Here is a 25,260-nt window from a genome sequence, read left to right on the forward strand (position 1 = left end):
TAAGATTTCTTTATTAGTCACATGTACATCGAAACACACAGTGAAATGTATCTTTTGTGTAGAGTGTTCTTGGGGCAGCCCGCAAGTTTCACCACGCTTCCAGCACCAACATAGCATGCCCACAACTTCCTAACCCGTACGTCTTTGGAATGTGGGAGGAAACCGGAGCACCCGGAGGAAACCCACATAACCACAGTGAGAATGTACAAAGTCCTTACAGACAGTGGCCGGAATTGAACCCGGGTCGCTGGTGCTGTAATAGCGTTACGCTAACCGCTACACTACCATGCCGGCCCTTACTACTTCCTCTGGCAGCTTGTTCCAGATATTCACCACCCTCTGTGTGAAAAACCTACCCCTCAGATCTCCTTTAAATTTCTCCCCTTTTACCTTAAGCTAGTGCCCCCTGGTTCTTGACTCTCCTGCCTGGGGAAAAGGACTCTGAATGTCCATCTCATCTACACCCCTCATAATTTTATAACCCTCTACAAGGTCACCCCTCAGTCTCCTATGTTGTAGTGGGAATAAACCCAGCCTATCCAATCTCTCCTGATGACCACAGCCGCCCGTTCCAGGCAACATCCTAGTGAAGCCCTTCTGCACACCCTCTATTGCTACCACATCCTTCTTGTGGTGTAGCAACCGGAAATGTACGCAAGACTCCCAAGTGCAGTCTAACCAATGACATCTCAACCCTTAAACTCAATGCCTCAGCATATGAAATGCCTTATTCACTACCCTATTCACCTGTCACCTCTTTCAGTGAGCTATGGACTTACACCCTAAGTTCTCCCTATACCTCAGTGCTCCTACGGTCCCTGCTATTTATCTATATGTCCTATCAGAACTTGACTATGTAGGTTTGATCCTCCATGGCTGCAGCCTGGCTTCTGGAAGGGTGCACTCAATTTGTTTTCAGCCTGTCCTTGATAACCCTGTTCTGGATGGATGTCTTCACACTGCTGCCCCAAGGTTGATTGAAGGAGCAGTCTGGAGCTGTGGGGCCTGGTGAGCACTGTCAGGGCCATGGTGGAATGTGAGTTGGAGCCCTGGAGTGTAAGATAAACTGATAAATTGGTTTATTATTGTCACATGTACCAAGGTATGGTGAAAAACGTTGTTTTGCATGCCATCCATACAGATGATTTCATCACATCAGTGCATTGAGGTAGTACAAGGGAAAACAATAACAGAATGCAGAATATAGTGTTACAGTTACAGAGAAAGTACAGTGCAGGCAGACAATAAGGTGCAAGGTCATGACAAGGTAGATTGTGAAGTCAAGAGTAGAGGTCAAGGTAGATAGTGAGGTCTTATCGTACAAAGAGACCGTTCAATAGTCAACAGCGGGATAGAAGCTGTCCTTGAGCCTGGTGGTATGTGTTTTCAGGCTTTTATATCTGCCTGATAGGAGGGGGGAGAAGAGAGAATGTCTGAGGCGGGTGGGGTCATTGATTATGTTGGCTGCTTTACCAAGACAGTGAGAAGTGTAGACAGAGTCCATGGAGGGAAAGCTGGTTTCTGTGATGTGCTAAGGGAAGACTCAGTAACCTAAGCGTGCACACTTAATCTCTTGAGTGGCTGGAACAGATCACATTGTTTCAACTTGGCTCATCAAGTGTGCGCCAGCTCTCAGAGCAATCCCAGCAATCCCTCCCTATGAAAATGCTCTCTCTCACATGCCACATCAACAGCAGGCACGGTAGTGTAGTGGTTATTGTAACGCTATTACAGTGTCAACGACCCGGGTTCAATTCTGGCCATTGTCATTAAGGAGTTTGTACATTCTCCCCGTGTCTGTGTGGGTTTCCTCCGGGTGCTCTGGTTTCCTCCCACATTCCAAAGAAGTACGGGTTAGGAAGTTGTGGGCATGCTATGTTGGCGCCGGAAGTGTGGTGACACTTGGGGGCTGCCCCCAGAACACTCTGCGCAAAAGATGCATTTCACTGTGTGTTTCGATGTACATGTGACTAATAAAGATATCTTATCTTATCAACTCCCCTGATTCACCCAACTACAGCTAACTTACAGCAACCAATTAACCTATCAACCCACATCGTTGAAAGGTGGGAGGAAACTGGAGCACCCAGGGGAAATCCATGCAGTTCCTGGGAGTGAACATCACCAACAGCCTGCCCTGGTCAAATCACGTAGAAGCCACAGCCAAGAAAGCTCACCAGCGTCTCTACTTCCTCAGGAGGCTAAAGAAATTTGGTTTGTCCCCTTTGACTCTCACCAACTTTTACCGATGCACCATAGAAAGCATCCTATCTGGATGTATCAAGGCTTGGTATGGCAACTGCTCTGCCCAGGACCACAAGAAACTGCGGAGAGTTGTGGACACAGCCCAGTGTGTCACGGACACCAGCCTCCCTTCCTTGGACTCTATCTTTACCCCTCATTGTCTTGGTGTAGCAGCCAGCATAATCAAAGACCCCACCCACCCGGGACATTCTCTCTTCTCTCCTCTTCCATCAGGTAGAAGATACAAAAGCCTGAGGGCACGTACCACCAGACTTAAGGACAGCTTCTACCCCACTGTAATAAGACTATTGAACGGTTCCCTTATACAATGAGATGGACTATGACCTCACGATCTACCTTGTAGTGACCTTGAACCTTATTGCACTGCACTTTCTCTGTCGCTGTGACACTTTACTCTGTATTGTTATTGTTTTTACCTGTACTACATCAATGCACTTTGTACTAACTCAATGTAACTGCACTGTGTAATGAATTGACCTGTACGATTGGTTTGTAAGACAAGCTTTTCACTGTACCTCGTTACAAGTGACAATAATAAACCAATACCAATAAAGGCAGATACGAGTGTTACACAAACTAAAACATCATTTGGTATGCACCTATTTCTGGAAAAACTCAGGGATGTAAATAGTGTGCAGAATTACTTGATCCAGTTTCCCAATGAACAATATTTCACCAGGAAGCTATTAGCAGGGCAGTTGACCTGGGTTTTGACCTAAACCCAGTTGACGTAATTTTAATTCATTGTGCACTCAAGGCCAATCAATGCAATTTCTGGGTGACAATGATTAGTGGAAATGGAGGAGAAACAAAGGTCTACTAACAGTGATAAACTTCAAATTTGTTCATGTGGAGTTTGTTACGAGTTTGAGCAGTTTTGGTACGTCACCAAAGACTCTTACAACAGATGTACGGTGGAGAGCATTCTGACTGGTTGCATTACTGCCTGGCGTGGAGGCTCCAATGCACAGGATCACAAGAGGCTGCAGAGGGTTGTAGACTCAGCCATCCCCATCACGGGCAAAACACCATCGAGAACATCTTCAAGAGGCGTGCTAAGGAAAACCCAGAAGACCCACTCTCAATGATTCTGAAACAAATTCTTCCCCTCCATCATCAGTGTAGCAGTTAGCATAATGCTTTACAGCACCAGCAACCCAGGTTCAAATCCAGCCATTGTCTGTAAGGAGTTTGTATGTTCTCCCTGTGTCTGCATGGGTTTCCTCCGGGTGCTCTGGTTTCCTCCCACATTCCAAAGACGTACGGGTTAGGAAGTTGTGGGCATGTTATGTTGGCGCCGGAAGCGTGGCGACACTTGCAGGCTGCCCCCAGAACACTAGGCATAAAAAGGATGCATTTCACTGTGTGTTTCAATGTACATGTGACCAATAAAGATATCTTATAAAAAAGATTTCTGAATAGTCCATGAACCCATGAATACTATAGAGTACTATTCTGATATTCTAAGCTGATGAAGTCATTGCAGGCAGGCAGCCACTCACTTGGCCAAGAGAAAAAGACCTGCAGAGCAGTGGACCATGCCAAAAGGTTGGGAGTCAACTTCCCAGTGGATTTCTGCATGCAGAACCACGCATAATATGTTTCTTTCCATTGATTAATGGCACCATGTACATGTTACCGCTGCACTGCTTCATGGGACTACGTGGGAAGTCCATTAACGTAGTGCAGCGGCAGCGAGCAGGGCAGGCAGCAGAAAGGAAGGTCCCACTGCTGTCTCAAGCCTGCACTAATGCTGGACTAAGGGACTTCTGTGTACGAATGTGGGTATCTGACAAAAGTACTAATGCCTGCGGCAGGCACGGTAGTGTAGCAGTTAGCGTAACGCTATTACAGTGCCAGCGACCCCGGTTCAATTCCGGCCACTGTCTGTAAGGAGTTTGTCCGTTCTCCCCGTGTCTGCGTGGGTTTCCTCCAGGTGCTCCAGTTTCCTCCCACATTCCAAAGACGTACGGGTTAGGAAATTGTGGGCATGCTATGTTGGCGCCGGAAGCGTGGAGACATTTGCGGGCTGCCCCCAGAACACTCTACGCAAAAGATGTACTTCACTGTATGTTTCGATGTACATGTGACTAATAAAGAAATCTATCTATCTACCTTATAACACAAAGGCATGCCACGGGTGCTCTCAGCTTCAGGGTGGGTTCTGCCCCATTACCACTGAAGGGAAAAGTCATGGAGGAAAAAAATCAGACAAATGAGCATGAGAGCCGTAATTGGTAATTGGTTTATTATTGTCACATGTGCTGATGTACAGTGAAAACTGTTTTGCATGCCATCCATACAGATCATAAGTACATTGAGATAGTACAAAGAGAAAAACAATATCGGAATGCAGAATCGAGTGTTACACTTACAGAGAAAGTGCAGTGCAGGCAGACAATAAGGTACAAGGCCATGCTGTGGTAGATTGTGAGGTCAAGAGTCCGTTCAAGAACCAGACAGAAGCTGTCCTTGAGCCTGGTGCTTTGTGTTTTCAAACTTTTGTGTCTTGAGAACAGAGAATGATCAATGAAGATGTGGCTGCAGAGAAAGTAGATACATTAGGGAGTAGGTTCCGAACAGAGGTGAAGGGTACGTTTGTTACTGAGAGAGTGGTGGATGCCTGGAATGCGTTGCCTGATAGGGTGGTGGAGGCAAATTCATTGGGGGCTTTTAAGAGGGGCTTGGATGGGCACATGAATGAGAGGAAAATGGAGGGATATGAGCAAAATGCTCTAATCCATCATTAGCTGGGCTCTCAGATCTCCATGTGCCTGTAATACCCCCTGTCCATTATCAGCTGTGGCTCAGTGGATACCCCTCTCATTGAGAGGACCTAGACATAAACACCTCAGCTTCTGCTGGAGCATTAATGAGGGCATGGTGACTTATTGCGTGCCGTCTTTCAGCTGGGGTGTTCAACCGAGACTGTGGGCTCTCTCAGGCAGACATTAAGTAAAACCTGTGATCGACCATTACATGTGAATCTGACTTCTGTAGTTTTTTTAGGTTGGTGTTGTTCCTGTTTCTGTCATTTATAATTGATGTTGGTCTTCTCTAAACAATGTGCTACAATTTCCCCTGTATAACATACAGTTCCAGCAATAAATCAACCTCCCAGTTTTCCTGAATTTTGGTAGAAAATATTGAAATGTTTACACATCTTTATAAGCACGAGCAGTCCCACAATAACAATTCCAGCAAGTTCCCAACATGGATTACCAATAAATTACTGAAGGTCAGATCCTTTATTGGACAATCAGATCACTGTCAGATGACTTGCCCTGGTCTGATCTGAGTTGTCCTCTGATTAATGTTACATCTGCAACTGCACCAGCAGGTGGCAAAGTTGCACCATTTCCCCCCCATTCTCACTCGGTTGTGGATGAGGGTCAGGTACCTCCAAAAGAAGAGATAGTTCTTCCAGTTATAACCTTCACACCCCAGCAGGATATGTTCAAATGTATTGCACACATGGCGGGGATAATGAGTTTGTGCAGTGGTGTCAGACAAGTGAGATGCCGTTTAAACTTGTGACCAGTCTAATTTTGATTGGGAAGTGTAAATTTGTATGCTTTCACCGTTTATATCTACAATTAGTTATACAGATTCATCAATGAAGTGATGGCTGGTCTTCATTGCCACACCCGAGGTACTGGGTATGTTCAGAACTCTACACAGTGCTCTTACAGAGGAAGTACAGTCAAGAGGCGGTGCCTCAAGAAGGCGGCATCCATCACTAAGGACCCTCACTATCCAGGACATGCTTTCTTCTCGTTACTACCATTGGGGAGGAGGTACAGGAACCTGAAAATCCACACTCAATGACTTAGGAACAGTTTCTTCCCCTCCGCCATCAGATTTCTGAACGGTCCATGAACCCATGAGCACTACCTCATTATTCTTTCTTTTTGCACTTTTTATTTTTTAAAAATTTTATTTACAGCGTTGTAACAGGCCCTTTTGGCCCAACGAGTCCGCGCCACCCATTTTAAACCCCAAATTAACCTACCCGAACGTCTTTCGAATGTGGGAGGAAACCGGAGCACCCGGAGGAAACCCACGCAGACACGGGAGAACCTACAAACAGACAGTAACGGGAATCGAACCCCGATCGCTGGCCCTGTAATAGTGTTGCGCTAACCGCTACGCTACCGTGCCATTTATAGTAATTTTTATGTCTTGCACTGTACTGCTGCCGCAAAACAACACATTTCATGACGTATGTCAGTGATAATAGACCTGATTCTGATTCTGATTCTGTTCATAATAGAAATACATACCACCAGGCTCAGGGACAGCTTCTATCCCATGGTGATAAGACTATTGAATGGTTCCCTTATACAATGAGATGGACTCTGACCTCACAATCTACCTTGTTGTGACCTTGCACCTTATTGCACTGCACTTTCTCTGTAGCTGTGACACTTTACTCTGTACTGTTATTGTTTTTACCTGTACTACCTCAATGCACTCTGTACTAACTCAATGTAACTGCACTGTGCAATGAATTGATCTGTACGATCGGTATGCAAGGCAAGTTTTTCACTGTACCTCGGTACAAGTGACAATAATAAACTAATACCAATACCAATACCAATATAACAACACTAAATCAGACTGCTGAGTTACTCCACTGAGTAAGTGTCCCTCTTAAGGAGGATTCATCACTCTCAAACTGAATACCATTCACTAATGTTATTTTGTATGTCGGTTGAGTATTGTCTGGAGCCTTTCGTGCAGCTGTTAAGTCATGAAAGATTGTCTGTAGTCTCTCCAGCACATATGGGCCATGTAAGGATAATCTGGTAAAGGCCAGCGAGGAGTACTCCTGTTGCATTTTACTCAAAGTCAGTCACAATTAACTAATTGCATACCTTACACCAACGACATCTTGCATTTATGTAGAACCTTTAATAATAAAGATGCTTTGTGGGAGAGTGATCAAACAAAATTGGACACTGCACCTCATAAAGTGATAGGTAGGCAAAGGTAAGTCTCAAACTCTGCCTGAAAGTGGGGGAAGAAGGTCCAAAACAAAAAAATAAAACCTCCGGGGAAACTTAGCAGGTCAGGCAGCATCTATGGATGCAAAATGGATGCGTCAACGTCTCAGGTCGAGACCCTGCATCAGGACTGGGGTTGGGGGGGGGGGGGGGCGGGGTGGACGGGGGTGGGGAGAGAGAGAGGAAAGATGGCCAGTATGTTAGAGGTTAGGGGGAGGGGCAGAACAGGAGCCGGTGAGTGACAGATGGAACCAGCTGGGGAGGGGAAAGTTGGGCAGTTGGAGGTGGAAGAGGGGTGGGAGGTAGGGATGGTAAAGATGAGCAAAGAACCAGGGTGGGCTGGTAGGAGTGGGAAAGTAACAGGGGGTGTGCATTACCTGAAACTGGAAAATTCAGTGTTCATACCATTGGTTTTAAGCTATCAAAGCAGAATATGAGGTGTTGTTCTTGGAACATAGAACATGGAACAGTACAGCACAGGAGCAGGCCCTTCGGCCCACGATGTTGTGCTGAACTAATTAAACTAGTAATCAAATACCCAACTAAACTAATCCCTTCTGCCTGCACAATGTCCATATTCTTCCATTTCCTGCACATTTATCTGCCTACCTAAAAGCCTCTTCAATACCTCTATTGTATCTGCCTCCACTCTACCACCCCTGTTCTAATTGTGTTCTTTCTTTGAAACGTTGTGTATAATTTATGTTTAATTTATGTTTTTCTTGTGAATGCTGCTTATCTGATGCCATGAGCCTGTGATGCTGCCGCAAGTAAGTTTTTCATTGCACCCGTGCACACATGGACTTATGCGGATGACAACAAACTCCACTTTGACTTTCATGCCTTGACCAAGCCGTGGTTTCCAAGCAATAGGAAGTTGTGCACGTTTTCCAGGATTTCGTCATGAAATTTTATTTGTGGTGTGCCGTAGCAGGAGCAGGTTAGTAGAGGACCTGATCTCGCAGATTTTGAGTGTGAAGTTCATCTTCTCGTTTGCTTCGGTGAATGACTCAACAAGGAGCTCAGCCTCCGAGTGTGCACAAATACAAATGCTGGTTGCATACTGCAACCTGACTCCTGAGGTTCGGGTGACCTAGGTTCAGGAATGTAGTTGCCGTAGCTTGAACAACTTCCTGGAGAAACAAAGGACTGCAGATGCTGGAATCCAGATGATAAAACCAACAAGATGTTGGAGGAACTCAGCAGGTCAAGCAGCATCTGTGGAGATAAACAGACGGCCCAAGTTTCGGGTCAGGACCCTTCCTCAGGTCCCAGTTCCCTCATCAATTTCCCATTAGGTTTGTACAATTTGAACAATTAGTTTTGAAGATTATCTCCACTCTCATGAAAGGTGAGGTGCTTTGTTGTGGTGAGAAATATTGCTGGCACATAGACACCACCTTTGGACTAGATCCTTGTCTGTGTTCCAGTGCGGAAAGAAGTAGATCCTCCTGGGCACCTCCAAGGCCAGGTTGCAAAGATATGCAAGTTGTGATCAGCAGGGGACGATTAAGGAAGATTAACTCTGACAAGGACAGTCTCTTGACAAAATGCGTGGAGACAAAACCCTGTTTCCACAGAGAAACAAGCTCAAGCCCTCATTGGCAACACTCCATCTGAGCCCTGGCACCTAATAGATTATATCATTGAGCAAGGACCTGCAAAGATGTTTGCATTACCCGCACCATGTCAGGACTAATCCACCATATTATCTCCATTGACCTGACCCCAAAACGTCAACAGAAACACTGCTTCAAAAAGATCAATATCAACACTCTCAAGGACCCCACAAAGGTAGCTTCTCTTAGGCACCATCTCACAGGCAACTCCCTGCCCACAGGAGCAGCAGAGTATTTACAGCTTATGGACTGCTCTGAAGTCCACCATAATTGGCACCTGTGAAAAGATTCTTGGCTCAAACAAGACGAGATAGATAAGGAGATTGAGGAGCTAATCTGCCACAAATGTAAGGCGTTCCAGGATTGGAGGCTTCACCTTTATTGAAGGGAAAACAGCTCTTTGGACACCTGAACATCCTTTGGACCCCAGCAGAAAACCTAGGATCTAAAGAATAAATAGTGGATGGAGAAAGCGTCGAAGGCTCAACAACTCGCTAACGTTTGGGTTCTTCAGTGTCGTAAAAGCCTTCAGTGGTCCAAGCACCACAGGCCCATCCTACTGAGAGCTAAGAATGGGAGTGAATTCATCAGGGAGAGAGGGGCAGTCAACACGCCACAGGAAGGAATGTTTCGAACACTTCCTCAACCATGACCCTGGATCCCCATCCCGCATCAACTTATTTATACCAGCCTTGCTGTCACTGCAAGCTGAGAAGGCCACATCCCAACTCAAAAGTCACAGCCTCAGAAAAAGATGGTATCCCTGCTGAGATTATACATAGCATTTGGCGTTGAGGTGCTGCAGTCACAAACCTGCAATCTCATCATCCACATCCGGGAAGATTGGGATACGCCAGGGGCCCTCGGAGAGACCGCAATCATGACCAGCTTCAAGAAAGGAGACAAATCCGATTTGGGAACGACAGAAGGGTATCCCTGGTATCCGCCACAGGGCACATCATCACCGGGGTCTACTGAACTACGTCTCCCAGTGGTCGAAGAGCTGCTCCCTGATTCCATCCATGTGGACAGGATCTTAACTGCATGACAAGTCCAAGAAAAATACAGAGAGCAACACCGGCCTCTGTACATGGTCTCCTTTGACCTCACTAAAGTCTTTGACTCAATATTGTCACCGATATACTATGGCAATGTACTTACTATTGGATTTCCTCACTCTGATCTGCACACAACCAAGTATACCCTCTTTCTAATATATTTAATACCAGAGACATTGGAGGGAGAGGGTGACAGGACGCTAGGGGATTGGGAGGGTGGGACTGTGGTCATTGACACATGGGAGAGAATGGGTTACCGGGAAAATAAGTGGATGAATGGGACTGATGCAAATTCTCAATCAGTCGACTTGGACTCAGTGGCCTTCTAGATTAGATAAAATTTCTTTATTAGTCACATGTACATTGAAACACACAGTGAAATGCCTCTTTTGCGTAGAGTGTTCTGGGGGCAGCCCGCAAGTGTCACCAACATAGCATGCCCACAACTTCCTAACCTGTACGCCTTTGGAATAAGATATGAAGTAACAAAATATGAAAAGTATGAAATTCCGGTGTACCCATGTTTCAAATACATTCTCCCTTGCATACTAATTTTTCCAGTTGACATATCCACTCCTTGATGTACAGCTGGGATATTCACTGACAAAAGTGAGGGGTTTTACCAGTGTCAATAAATCAAACGGGGCAACTTCACACCAATAAACACAAGGACAGTGGCTTCTAGATATTATGGTCATACTTTGTCTCAGTGTATCGGTTTGTCAGTGGATCAGTTTGTAAGACAAGCTTTTCACTGTACCTTGGTACAAGTGACAATAATAAACCAATACCAATACCAATGTGGTGTTGAGAAAACTGTTCTGTCACAACAATCAATGATAAACAGACTGAGTTTGGTGCATTACCTTCTGGGAGCTACAGTGGGATACTGATTATATCACCAGACTGATAATCCAGACATATGAGCTCAATTTGCAAAACATCAACTGGGAATTCAGTGAATGAAGTACGAGATGCAATTATCATTGATAGTAACCTTGAAATTACAGGATTGTTGTAAGAACTCATTTATTTCAACAGTGTTCAATAGGGAAGAAAAGGGTGCAGAGTCTAAAATTAGAGGGCACAAGTTCAAGGTGAGAGGGGACAGATTTACTGGGGACCTGAGGGGCAAGTTTTTCTCACAGAGGATGGTGCGTGTGTGGGACAAGCTGCCAGAGAAAGTGGTAAAGGTGGGTACATTTACAACATGTAAAAGCCATTTGGACAGGTGCATGGATAGGAAAGGTTTAGAGGGATATGGGCCAAATGCAGGCAAACGGGACTGGCTCAGGAAGGCACCTTGGTTGCCATAGATGAGTTGGGCCGAAGGGCCTGTTTCTGTGCTGTATAACTCTATGACTCTAAGTTAATGAGGATTATTTGCGACTACAGGCCCACAGGTTTGCATTTGCTCTGTAAAATGGTCTGGTAAGCTCCACAATGATATGAAAAAACCTGTGCACTGTTGGATGACCTTTATCCCACAGCTTGCAGGCCTTCAAGGGAGCAGGCCGACTTTTTTAGGGGAAGAAATGCCAACCTTGCCCGTGACACCCCCATCCCTTGCATAATGAAAACAAGCTGATTTTGTTTTGTGAGATCCTCCTCTGCATGCATTGGTTTAATGAGTTCTCATGCCAACATCACACTCCCAATTGGCTTTAAAGTGCTTTGAAGTCAGCTCCTTCTGACGTGACTGGTATGGATCCTAGAGGTAACTGTGTGTCATTGTGGCTCAGAGCCCAGAGTGGCTGAAATCCTGCAGATTTGAAGGTTATCACTGCACTTTAAATAATTTCCACCCACCTTCCCCACAACCTCCCACCCCACCACGCTTCTTCTCTTCTTCCCTTCCCTAGCCTCTCTCTCTTTTTCCTACCCCCTTTTGCCCCATCCCCTGGTGGATCTGCTCTCCCCTCCTCCCCTGCACCTGCCTATCACTATCTCTTACCTGCATCGACCTATCACCACCCTGTGCCCACCCCGCCTCCCCTCTTCAGTCCACCTATCAATGCTCTGCTTTCCCCTCCTATATATCAGGCTTCCCTTTTCCCTATCTTCAGTCCTGAAGAAGGGTCCTGACCCGAAACGTTGACCGCCTGCTTTTCTCCGCAGATGCTGCCTGACCTGCTGAGTTCCTCCAGCGTCATCGTGTTTTTCATCTAGATTCCAGCATCTGCAGTCCTTTATTTCTCTAGTGTCACTGCACTGTTGGGAGGGGTGCAAAGCGTCGTTGATTCTGTGTTGTTGTAAGTACCTCTGGGACCCACAGAGAGATGCAGCAAAGATGGCTAAGATAGTTTCTGGGCTTGTTACTTCAAAGCTCTCTGATAGCCCACTGCGCTATCAACTTAATTCAAGGTGAATCTCCTAATAGCATGCCACAATGCTCAGAGGCCCAAGTTCATCACCTGGTTTGTGTGCAATGCACGCACCTCCATTTTGAACTTTGTTAATCAGTCCTGTTGACACAGGTAGCAAATGTGCTGCCCTTTCCACATCTCTGTCACCTCCCTTACCCAGTAACCCTTACAGAACCTTTTGATCCTCCAACTGTGGCCTCTCCTGCATCTTATATCTCTTGGGCCATGTGTTCCAGAATCCCAACACTTCCCCCCCTTTAATCACTCGTCTAATTGTCACAGAATTCCTACTGTACAGAATGAAGCAACTTGGCCCATCAAATCCACACCAGCTCTTTGTAAGAGCCATCTTAGCAGGACCAACTCCCTTACCCTCTTTCCACGTTCTTTCCAGATACTTCCACATATTTAACCAGTCTTTCCAACAACCTTTCTAATGTCTTTAGATCTTCCCCTCCCTCACCTTTCGAACGTCATGATTGAATCAGCCTTTCGTAGTTAAGTTTTTTTCATGTCACTTTTGGCTCTTTTACCAATCATGTTCAATCCTTTGGGCTTTGACCCTCTTCATCAATGGGAACTGGTTCTACCCATTCTGTCCACACCCTTCGGGATGTTGTCAAATCCTTTCTTAACCACCCTCAATGCAACAACTTTAGCTTCTCCAGTCTCTGTGCCTAATTAAAGTCCCTCCTCCCCCGGGGAATCATTTTGGCAAGTCACTTTGGCATCCTCTTCAAAACCATTATGTCTTTCCTAAAACTGGCACTCAGAACTGACACAGTATTCCAGTTGTGGCTGAAACAGTGTATTATAAGGATACATCATTGAATTCCTTGCTGTTGTACTCTATGCCTGTGAAGATTCATGTCCTATGTAAACAAATTTTTAACTGCACTGCCACTGTCAAAAATTTATGAGCATGTACCCAAGACCCTTCCAGTCTCATAACACATTTACAATTATGCCACCTAGTTTGTGTTGCATCTTTTTGTTCTTCCAACCAAAGTATAACTGCACAAAATTTTCTGCATTAGATGTTACCTGCCACATTCCTGTCCGTTCCACCAGCCCGACTGCATCTTCTTTAAGTCTATTACTATCCTCCTCATAGCTCCCTGTGCCTCCCAAGTTTTGTGACATCTTCAGATTTAAACATTTCACCCTGTAAACCCAAATTAGTAACCCCCATAACAGCCACTGGGAGTAACACTGGATACTTCTAAGAACATAAGAAATAAAAGTAGACCATTCGGCCCCTCAAGACTGTTCTGCCACTCAACACCATTTTCCTGCCTTATCCCCATTGATTATATTCAGATAAGATTTCTTTATTAGTCGCATGTACATCGAAACACACAGTGAAATGCACCTTTGCGTAGAATGTCCTGGGGCAAGTGTCGCCACGCTTCCGGCGCCAACATAGCATGCCCACAACTTCCTAACCCGTACGTCTTTGGAATGTAGGAGGAAACCAGAGCACCCGGAGGAAACCCACGCAGACACGGGGAGAACGTACAAATTCCTTACAGACAGCGGCTGGAATTGAACCCGGGTCGTTGGCCTTGAAATAGCATTACGCTAACCGCCACACTACTGTGCCTGCCAAAAATCTCAGTTTTAAGTAAAATCAATGCTTAATTCTTCACAGGCCTCTAGGATAAAATATTCCAAAGATTCACCACCCTTTGATGAAGAACTTTCTCCTCATTTCAGTCCTAAGTGGCTTTCCCCTTATCTTGAGATTGTGACTTTTAATTTTAGACTGGAGAACATTCACTCTGTATCTACTCTGTCAAGCCCTCTTTGTATATTTCAGTGAGGTCACCTCTCATTCTTCTAAACTCCAAGAACAGACCCTAGCCTACTCAATCTCTCCTCATATAACAGACCTGGCATCATAGGAACTAGCCTGGTGAACCTTTGCTGTATTCCCTTGCTAGCAAATTAAGGAAACCAAATTATGCACAATACTTCTTGTGTGGCCTCACTAAGACCATATATAATTGTAAAATATCTCGATACAAAAGCTTGAGACCACATACCACCAGCCTCTATCCCGCTGTTATAAGACTCTTGAGCGGACCTCTTATACAATAAAGATGAACTCTTGATACCTTGCTCTTTGTCTGCCTGCACTACACTTATTCTGTAACTGTAAAACTATTCCGTAATCTGTGTTTTCTTTTCCTTTTGTACTACCTCGATGTACTTGCGTATGGAATGATCTATCTGGGTGAAATGCAAACAAAGGCTTTTCACTGTATCTCAGGACATATGATAATAATAAACCAATTACCAATGACCAAATCTTCTTGCTTAAAGGACCATTCTCCACTTTTCTCGGTTTCCTGTCACTTAGCCAGTATGAATCTGTGTTACAATTGCCCTCTTTATTCCATGGGCTTCAATCTTGATGATTTACCCTATATGTGGCAATTAATCAAAAGTCTTTTGAAAGTCAATATGTAGCACGTCCTCTAGACTTCCCTTATTAGTCTTTCCTGTTCCCTCACCAAAAACTCCATCAACCTTGTTAAACACAATTTGCCTTTAACAAATCCAAATGTGGTTCATAATGTGGTTCGGTGCCAGGTTTTGTTTCCAAGCGCTCCTGTGAAACATCTTAGGATGCTTCTCCTATCAGTATCTACCCTGTCAAACTCCCTCAGAATATTATGTTTCAATAAGGTGACATCTGCCTCTTCGAAACTCTGTATCGGCCCAACCTGAACAAACATAAGGCATTCCCTTCATCCCAAGATTCAACCTTCCCTCAACTGCCTCTAAGGCAAGAATATCCCTCTGTAAGCAAAAGGCCAAAACCACAGTGCTCCAGGTGTGGACTCACCAATATCCTGTCACGTTAAGGCAAGTGTCTCTTACTTTTGTAGACCCAACCCCTTGCAAAAGGCTAGCATTCCATTCATCTGCCTAATGTATTGCTGTACCTACATGTTAACTTCTTGCGTTTCTATGAATAAGGACACCCAGTATCTACCCTGTCAGTATTCTGTAGTCTACTATAATATGTGGTCTTTCTCCATGTAAACAATATTCTGCATCTATATTCATAGTTATAGAGCTATAGACAGCACGGAAAACAGGCCCTTTGGCCCAATGTCCATGCTGACCAAGATGCCTAACTGAGCTAGCCCCATTTGCCTGTGTTTGGCCCATATCCCTCTAAACCTTTCCTATCCATGTACCGGTCTTTGAAATGTCATAATTGTACTGCCTCTGGCAGCTCGTTCCATATATCCACCACCCTCTGTGTGAAGAAGTTGCCCCTCGTCCCTTTTAAATCTTTCCCCTCTCACTTTAAACATGCCCTCTAGTTTTGGACACCCCTACCCTGGGGAAATGACCATGCTATTAACATTACGAATGCCTCTCATGATTTTATAACCCTCTATAAAGTCACTCCTCAGCCTCTTTCACTTCAGGGAAAAGCATCCTAGCCTATCCAGTCTCTCCTTACAACTCAAACCCTCCAATCTCTGTAACACCGTCTTTAATCTTTGTTGCATCCTTTTGAGTTTAATGACACCCTTCGAATAGCAGGGTGACCAGAACTGTACACAGTACACCAAATGTGGCAAAATTCATCCCACCAAAGTGGTTTAACCTCATATTTTTACACATTATGCTCCACCTGCCAATTTTTGCCTGCTTGCTTAGACTATACCCTTTTGCAGACTCTTTGTGTCCTCACAAGTTGCTTTCCTACCTACTTTTGTACTTTAGCATCATCAGCAAAATTTGGTACATAATACACTTGGTCCCTTAAGCTAAGTTATGGATATAAATTGTAAATATTTGAGCCTTCAGCACCAATCCCTCTGGAACACTCCTAATTATAGCTTGCAAACAATTTATCCCTGCTTTCTGTCTTCTGTTAATGAGCCAATCATCAATCTGTGCTAATATATCACCCAAATGCCAAAAGCTCTTACCTCTTATGTGGCACCTCATCAAATGCCTTTTAGAAGTCCAATGCACTACATCTGCTGATTCCCCATTATTTATCCAGCTCATGACACCTTCAAAGAACTCTAATAAATTTGTCAAACTCAATTTGCCTTTCATAAAATCATGCTGGCTCTGCTTATTTGTAATATAATTCACTAAAGGTCTGTTACTATTTAATAATGGATTCCAGCATTTTCCCAGTGGCAGGGTTAAGCTAATTGGTATTATGAGCCTGAATGGCAAGTTTTACCTCTCAGTATCTTTTTATAGATGTGGAGGTAAAAGTACAGGTCTATCTGGATGTATCACGGCTTGGTTCGGCAACTGCTCTGCCCAAGACCGCAAGAATCTGCAGAGAGTTGTGGACACAGCTCAGTGCATCACCAAGACTAGCCTCCCCTCCTTGGACTCTGTTGTCTTGGTGTAGCAGCCAGCATAATCAAAGACCCCATCCACCCGGGACATTCTCTCTTCTCTCCTCTTCCATCGGGTAGAAGATACAGAAGCCTGAGGGCACGTACCACCAGACTTAAGGACAGCTTCTACCCCACTGTGATAAGACTACTGAACGGTTCCCTTATACGATGAGATGGACTATGACCTCACGATCTACCTTGTTGTGACCTTGCAACTTATTGCACTGCACTTTCTCTGTAGCTGTGACACTTTACTCTGTACTGTTATTGTTTTTACCTGTGTTACCTCAATGCACTCTGTACTAACTCAGTGTAACTGCACTGTGTAATGAATTGACCTGTACGATTGGTTTGTAAAACAAGCTTTACACTGTACCTCAGTACAAGTGACAATAATAAACCAATACCGATACCAAGGTGCAAATTGACAGCTGTTCATACACCAAACAATTTGCTGGAGGAACTCAGCAGGTCGAGCAGCATCTGTGGAGGAAGAGAAGTGTTGTCATGTTGCATCGGCCCTGAGACAGGGTTTCGAGCTGAAACGTCGACAATTCCTCTCCTCCCACAGATGCTGCTCGACCCGCTGAGTTCCTCCAGCATCTTGTGTGTTGCTCCGGGTTCCAACATCTGCAGTCACTCGTGTCTCCAGCTGTTAACGCGCTAACTGGATACGATGGCAAAGAGAATGGTGCATAAAACTGACAATTGATTCACTATTGCACCCATCTGGCCTTGCACCAATCTGCACAATTGCACCAATCTCATTTAATAAGATCATGGCTGATCTAATCTTTTCCCCCCGCTTCCATGTTCCTGCTTGATCCCATTACTCATCCTCATAGTGTAAAAAATTATCATCCTTGAATATCCTCCATGACTGACCATAGCTCTCTGGAATTCCAAAGACTGACAGTCCACTGAAGGAAGAAATTTCTCCTCATCTCAGTCGTTGACCTTCTATCCTGAGACTATGCTCAAGATTCCCTCACCACAGCGAGTATCTATCCTGCCAAGTCCCTGTGGGATTTTATATGTTTCTCACACACTGTTTCCTGAAGTCCCACACTACCAGCTTCAGGAACAGCTACTTTTCTACAACTGACCTGCACAACCCTAACCCTACCTCAGCAACAGAACACTACGGACCACCTCTTGCACTATCATAAACTTGTCTCTGATTGTGTCTTTTTTGCACTGCTGTCTTGTTATGTCCCCCTTTTGGTATTGGTATTAGTATTAGTATTGGTTTATTATTGTCACTTGTACCGAGGTACAGTGAACAACTTGTCTTGCATACCGATCGTACAGGTCAATTCATTACACAGTGCAGTTACATTGAGTTAGTACAGAGTGCATTGAGGTAGTACAGGTAAAAACAATGACAGTACAGAGTAAAGTGTCACAGCTACAGAGAAAGTGCAGTGCAATATGGTGCAAGGTCACAACAAGATAGATCGTGAGGTCAGAGTCCATCTCATTGTATAAGGGAACCATTCAATAGACTTATCACAATGGGGTAGAAGCTGTCCTTAAGTCTGGTGGTACATGCCCTCAGGCTCCTGTATCTTCTACCTGATGGAAGAGGAGAGAAGAGAGAATGACCCGGGTGGGTGGGGTCTTTGATTCTGCTGGCTCTTCACTGTCTAGTATAATTGATGTATAATTTATGTTCCTTGTGTTGTCTGTACTTACATGCCTGTGATGCTGCTGTAAGCAAGTTTTTCATTGTACCTGTACCTCACTGTACCTGTGCACGTGACAGTAAACTCAACTTGACATGACTTGAATTAGATTTGGCTCTGCTGCCAGATTCCTGGCGTATTCTGTATTTCTGGACCCTTTCTACTAAAATGCACTTTTGTAGTTCACCCTTGAAGCTCTTTCTTTCCAAGTCTTGTTCTCTCACTTTTCTACCATAGTTCATTTTCCTTTATACTTGGGGTGAATCAGGTCAAACCTCTCAGTGGCATCAAAAACTGCTTGCTGTGATGCAGTGATCACTTTTAAAGCAGCTGGGAGATTAGTGGTTTGGCTACAATCGACATCAGGAGTGTAAACTGGAAATTATATCTAAACCACTATTAGAGGGTTACCTTAAATAAATTCATATTATACACCAGTGCAGCCTTAACTTGCTTAATGATCTCAGCGGTGGGCCAAGGGGTGGGGCTTGCTATAACCTTAATGGCCAACATTCACTGCAGATGGTCCTGCTGCAATAGATTGTGAGTTCAAATCCCACATTTGTCAATGCGATTTTTTTTCAACAGATGTGGCTACCCCTGGAAAGGCCAGTAATCATTGTCCATCCTTAATTCCTTTTGAATTAAGAGTTAAATACTGTGGGTGCAGAGGCACACATAGATCAGGTAGCATGAGGACAGCAAATTTCCCTCCTTGAAAGGCATTAGTGAACCAGAACGTTTTTTTCCAACAATCCAATGGTTATGTGTCATCATTACTGACTGTAGTTGCAATGGTGGGATTTGAACTCATCTCTCTTGACCTGGTGCTGCTACCACATTCTTGGACTCTAAATCAAAATCAGAATCAGAATTATTATCACTGTCTTAAATGATGTGAAATTTGGTGTTTTGCAGCAGCAGTACAGTGCAAAGACCTAAAATTACTGTAAGTTACAAAAATAAATAAATAGTTCATTTAAAAAGGAGCAACGAGGTAGTGTTCATGGGTTCATGGACCATTCAGAAATCAGAAGGCGGAGGGGAAGAAGCTGTTCCTGAATCATTGAATGTGGGTCTTCAGGTTCCTGTACCTCCTCCTTGATGGTAGTAACGAGAAGCGGGCATCTTCTGGATGGTGAGGGTCCTTAGTGATGGATGCTGCTTTCTTGAGGCACCGCCTCTTGAAGATGTCCTCGATGGTGGGGAGGGTTGTGCCCTTGATGGAGCTACAACCCTCTGCAGCCTCTTGCAATCTTCTCTCAGTTATTCCATTATTGTCACTTTAGCAGTTCTTTTTGCACTGCAGATAAAATATAGGATTTCTTTATTAGTCACATGTACATCAAAACACACAGTGAAATTCATCTTTTGCGTTGAGTGTTCTGGGGGCAGTCCACAAGTGTCGCCACACTTCTGGCACCAACATAGCATGCCCACAACTTCCTAACCTGTAGGTCTTTGGAATGTGGGAGGAAACCGGAGCACCCAGAGGAAACCCACGCAGACATGGGGAGAACGTACAAACTCCTTACAGACAGCGGCCGGAAATGAATCCGGGTCGCTGGTGCTGTAAAGCATTATGCTAACTGCTACACTACCGTGGCTGCCCAGTGTAATATTGTAGATTGCACTACAGTATTAAAAGAGTTCTGAGGGGCAACTTCTTCACACAGCGGGTGGTGAGCATATGGAACGAGCTGCCAGAGGAAGTGGTTGACGCAGGTACAATAGCAACATTTAAAAGACATTTGGATAGGTACATGGATAAGAAACGTTTAGAGGGATATGGGCCAAACACAGTCAAATGGGACGAGAAGTGGGCACCTCGGTTAGCATGGATGAGTTGGGCCGAAGGGCCTGTTTCTGTGCTGTATTACTCCATGACTCTACGTCTCTGTTCTTGCACTCAGCGTTGCATGTGTTGTTGCTTTTATTATTACTATGTACATGGTTTACTCTGTGAGCTTCACACGAGCAAGGAATTTCATTGCACCCTGGTGTGTATGACAATAAACTAATCTGAATCTGAATCTGAATCTGAATCATCCCCCTGGCATCCAGATTGCTGGACCAGTAACTACTATACTATGATTTGAATGAAAGAAAAATCATGAAAGCTTTGGTCACTACATAGCAGGTTTATTTTCACAACCCTCCCCACGGTCAAGGATATCAGGGAGGAGGTACAGGAGCCTGAAGGCCCACCCTCAATGATTCAGGAACAGCTTCTTCCCCTCTGCCATCAGATTTCTGAATGGTCCACGAACCCATGAACACTACCTCGTTACTTCTTTTCTTTCGCACAATTTATTTATTTTTGTACTTTATACTAATCTTATGTCTTTGCACTGCACTGCTGCCGCAAAACAGCAACTTTTACGTCTTCTAAGTCAGTGATAATAAACCTGATTCTGATTCGTTGTTGCATACTTGTGCTGGCCCTCTGGTAGAGCTCTGAAGTTAGTCCACACCCCAATTCCATAGCCTTGTAAATTGTTTTACCATCAATTACTTATCTTGATTCCATTTTGGAAGTTATTACCGTTGAATCTGCTGCCACCCCCCAGGTATCTGGCAGCACCTTCTAGATTGTAACAACTCACTGCCTCAAAATATTTCTATTCCTCTTCTCCCTGGACTTTGTGCCATTTATCTTACATCTCTGTCCTTTGTTTACCAGAAGAAACACTTTCTCCTTATTCACTCTTGTCAAAACTTCTCATAATAAATACCACGTAAATGCATATTCCTTTTACTGATAAAAATGAAGAGAGCTATAAATTAGATGGTATTATATTCAGAGTTCTGTAGGAACAGGTGATCTTTCATTTATTTTTTCCTCCCTGCACATTTCTCTTGCTTTAGACTTGCTGAAAAACTAATAAACCTTTAACCTCTTGGTGAAAAGTCAGCCAACAATTGACGGTCTCTCTTGCCTCAACCAGAACTACTGAGGACGAGATTTATTGCCCATCCCAAGTTGCCCTCGTGAAACCTTCTTGGATCACTGCAGTTTTTCTGGGAAATGTACTCCCATATGGTATTTAAGCATGGAGTTTCAGGACTATGTACAGTGCTGTACAGTACTGTCCACCTTCCAGCATTAATTCAGAAAAATCTACCTGTATGTGTCCTTCTGGAATGATACTGGAAGGCGGACAGTACCGTAGAAAAGCTATTGTGATTTGCAGTTCATCTGACTTTGTGTGCCTTAGCGGACAATGTGTGCCTAATAAATGGCAAAGATGAAGAAAACTGTGATCTAATTACTTCATCAGAGTTTACTTGTGCTAACAGAAGATGTATTTCCAAGGCTTTTGCATGTAATGGTGAAGATGACTGTGGTGACGGAAGTGAGGAAAGAGGCTGTGTTCCACCTTCCAGTGGTCCACATGAATTCCACTGCAGTAGTTCAGAATGTATCCCATTGAGTTGGATATGTGGTACTAATGCTGATGGTGCTGATCAATCTGATGAATCTCCGGGCCGGTGTGAACACATCCATCCTCCTCTGACTTTTTCTCCAAGTGAAATTCAATGTGGTTCGGGTGAATGCATCCATAGTCGTCGGTTCTGTGATGGAGATGCTGACTGCAAAAATGGAGGCGATGAAATTGGTTGCCCTCCTCGTACGTGTAGACCAGATCATTTCAGATCAGGTCTGTGTTCAGAATCACAGAAAATGTAATGGGCAAAGAGACTGTCTTGATGGCAGTGATGAGTCTGGCTGTAAAAGTGCTGCAGTGTGCACAGGACCAAATGACTTCAGATGTCAAAGCTGGTACATAACAGTACAGTTTTGGTCACTCTGTTGTAGGAAAGACGTTATTAATCTGGAAAGAGTGCAAAGAAAATTTACAAGGATGTCTCCAGGACTTGAGGGCCTGAGTTATAGGGACAGGTTGGGCAGGCTGGGACTTTATTCATTGGTGCAGAGGAGAATGAGGGGTGACCTTACAGAGGTGTATAAAATCATGAGGGGCAGAGATAGGGTGAATGCGCACAGACTTTTTCCCAGGGTTGGGCAATCAGAGTCAGAATCAGATTTATTATCACTGTCAAAATCCAGAGGGCAGACATTTAAGGTGTGAGGGGAAAGGCTTAAAAGGGACCTGAAGGGGCAAATTCACGCAGAGGGTGGTGGGTATATGGAACAAGCAGCCAGAGAAATTAGTCGAGGCAGGTAAAATAACAACATTTAAAAGATATTTGGACAGGAACATGGACAGGAAGTGTTTGGGGGTATATGGGCAAAATGCAGGTAAATGGGACTGGCTTAGGCGGGCACCTTGGTTAGCATGGACAAGTTGGGCTGAAGGGCCTGTTTCCGTGCTGTGTTACTCAATGATACAATGACACCACTTAGATCCAGCTGAATATGTAGCAACATATTTCCAGGTCGGGACAGTGTTTGTCTTGGATGGGAGCTTTATAAGATAAGATTTATTTATTAATCACCTGGACATCGAAACACACAGTGAAATGCATCTTTTGCATTGAATGTTCTGGGGGGCAGCCTACAATTGTCACCACGCTTCTGGCGCCAACATAGCATGCCCACAACTTCCTAACCCGTATGCCTTTGGAATGTGGGAGGAAACCGGAGCACCCGGAGGAAACCCACGCAGACATGGGGAGAACGTACAAGCTCCTTACAGACAGTGGCTGGAATTGAACCCGGGTCGCTGGCGCTGTAATAGTGTCACGCTCACCGCTATGCTACCGTGCCTGCTGAACTTGCAAGGTTTCTAGATGCCTGCAGCCCTTCTTCTCGGTGTTAAAACGGGGTTTTGGGAGGTGCTGATGGAGTTCCCTAGCTGAGTAACTGCTGTGTATTTTGTAGTTGGTGTACACTGCGACAAGTGCAGAGTGATTGTTTGGGGAGGTATCTGGAACACATTGCCTGAGAAGGCAGTAGAGACAGGGACTCAAACAATATTGCAGATGCGTCTGGTTGAACACTTGAATCACCAAGGCACAGCAGGCTGCAGGTCAATGCTGGTAAATGAGATTAACATAGATAGGTACTTAATGGTCAGCATTGACATTCTGGGCCGAATGGCCTGTAGGATCAAGGAGAACCCTAAGGCGTTCTACGCGTATGTGAAGGAGGATGACTAGACTGAGGGTAGGACCGATCAGGGATAAAAGAGGAAACATGTGCCTGGAGTGGGAAGAGGTAGGGGAGGTCCTTAATGAATATTTTGCTTCAGTATTCACCAGAGAGAGAGACCTTGATATTTGTGAGGACGGCATAAGACAGGCTGATACACTAGGGCATGTCGATGTGAGGAAGGAGTAGTGCCAGATGATTGGAGGGCGGCAAATATTGTTCCTTTGTTTAAGAAAGGGAGTAGGGATAACCCTGGGAATTAATGACCAGTGAGTCTTATTTCAGTGGTGGGCAAAAAACATTAGGATAGATAAGTCACCGGGGCCAGGCAGGATATATCCAAGGTTATTACGGGAAGCGAGGGAAGAGATTGCTGCGTCTTTGGCGATGATCTTTGCATCCTCATTTGGCACAGGAGTAGTGCCAGATGATTGGAGGGTGGCAAATGTTGTTCTATGTTCTATGTTCTGTGCTCTGTAGAACATAGAACACAGAACTACAGCACAGTACAGGCCCTTCGGCCCACAATGTTGTGCCGATATTTTATCCTGCTCTAAGATCTATCCAACCCTTCCCTCCCACATAGCCCCCTATTTTTCTATCATTCATGTGTCTATCTAAGAGTCTCTTAAATGTCCCTAATGTATCTGCCCCCACAACCTCTGCCGGCAGTGCGTTATAAGGGCAGCACCCCTTATAACTTGCTCCAATCACCTTAAAATTATGTGATTCTATTTGTAGCATTTTCTTTTGGATTTTATTACTTAAGTCTGCTGCACTCACAAGGGAAGGTGGCAGAGACCTCAGTTTACTTGTCACCTGAAAGACAGCACAAACACTAAGACAGAGGTCCCTCAGGGGACTGTTCAGAAATCACCAGCCTTGAGCAAAAATCTGTGATAGGATCTGGGACCTTCGAATGGCCATGATAGTGCCACTCACTGTGATTGGTACTGTGAAGAAATGTTGACACTGCAGCTGATCTCCTTCAGTATAAAAAGCATGAAAAGAAAGTGTGGAGGATCAGAGGGATCTTGGGGTCCGAGTCCATAGGACGCTCAAAGCAGCTGCGCAGGTTGACTCTGTGGTCAAGAAGGCATATGGTGTATTGTCCGTCATCAACTGGGGAATCGAATTTAGGAGTCAAGAGGTATTGTTGCAGCTATATAGATCCCTGGTCAGACCCCACTTGCTCAGTTCTGGTTGCCTCACTACAGGAAGGATGTGGAAGCCATAGAGAGGGTGCAGAGGAGATTTACAAGGATGCTGCCTGGGTTGTAGGGCATGCCTGATGAAAGCAGGTTGAGGGAACCCGGCCTTTTCTCCTTGGAGCAATGGAGGTGATAGAGGTGTATCTGATGATGAGAGGCATTGATCGGGTAGATAGTCAGAGGCTTTTCCCCAGGGCTGAAATGGTTGCCACAGGAGGACACAGGTTTAAGGTGCTGGGGAGTAGGTACAGAGGAGATGTCAGGGGTAAGTTTTTTACTCAGAGAGTGGTGAGTGTGTGGAATGGGCTGCCGGCAACGGTGGTGGAGGCGGATACGATAGGGTCTGTTAAGAGACTTGGATAGGTACATGGAGCTGAGAAAAATAGAGGGTTATGGGTAAGCCTAGTAATTTCTAAGGTAGGGACATGTTCGGCACAACTTTGTGGGCCGTAGGGCCTGAATTGTGCTGTAGGTTTTCTATGTTTCTAATGCATTTTGGGAAGTTAAACCAGGGCAGGATTTACGCAGTAAATGGCAGGGCCCTGG

At 44.8% G+C, this 25,260-nt stretch overlaps 1 protein-coding gene across 1 annotated transcript; it reads left to right on the forward strand.

Annotated features, from left to right (window-relative positions):
- Positions 1-3,891: 3,891 nt before the first annotated feature.
- On the forward strand, positions 3,892-23,511 carry LOC127580062 (very low-density lipoprotein receptor-like). Its single transcript, XM_052033250.1, is given in 4 exon segments — positions 3,892-4,087; positions 21,606-22,041; positions 22,043-22,171; positions 23,460-23,511. Coding segments are annotated over 4 exon segments (813 nt in total).
- The last annotated feature ends 1,749 nt before the right edge of the window (positions 23,512-25,260 follow it).

This window comes from Pristis pectinata, chromosome 2 (assembly GCF_009764475.1).
Source record: "Pristis pectinata isolate sPriPec2 chromosome 2, sPriPec2.1.pri, whole genome shotgun sequence".
NCBI lineage: Eukaryota > Metazoa > Chordata > Chondrichthyes > Rhinopristiformes > Pristidae > Pristis > Pristis pectinata.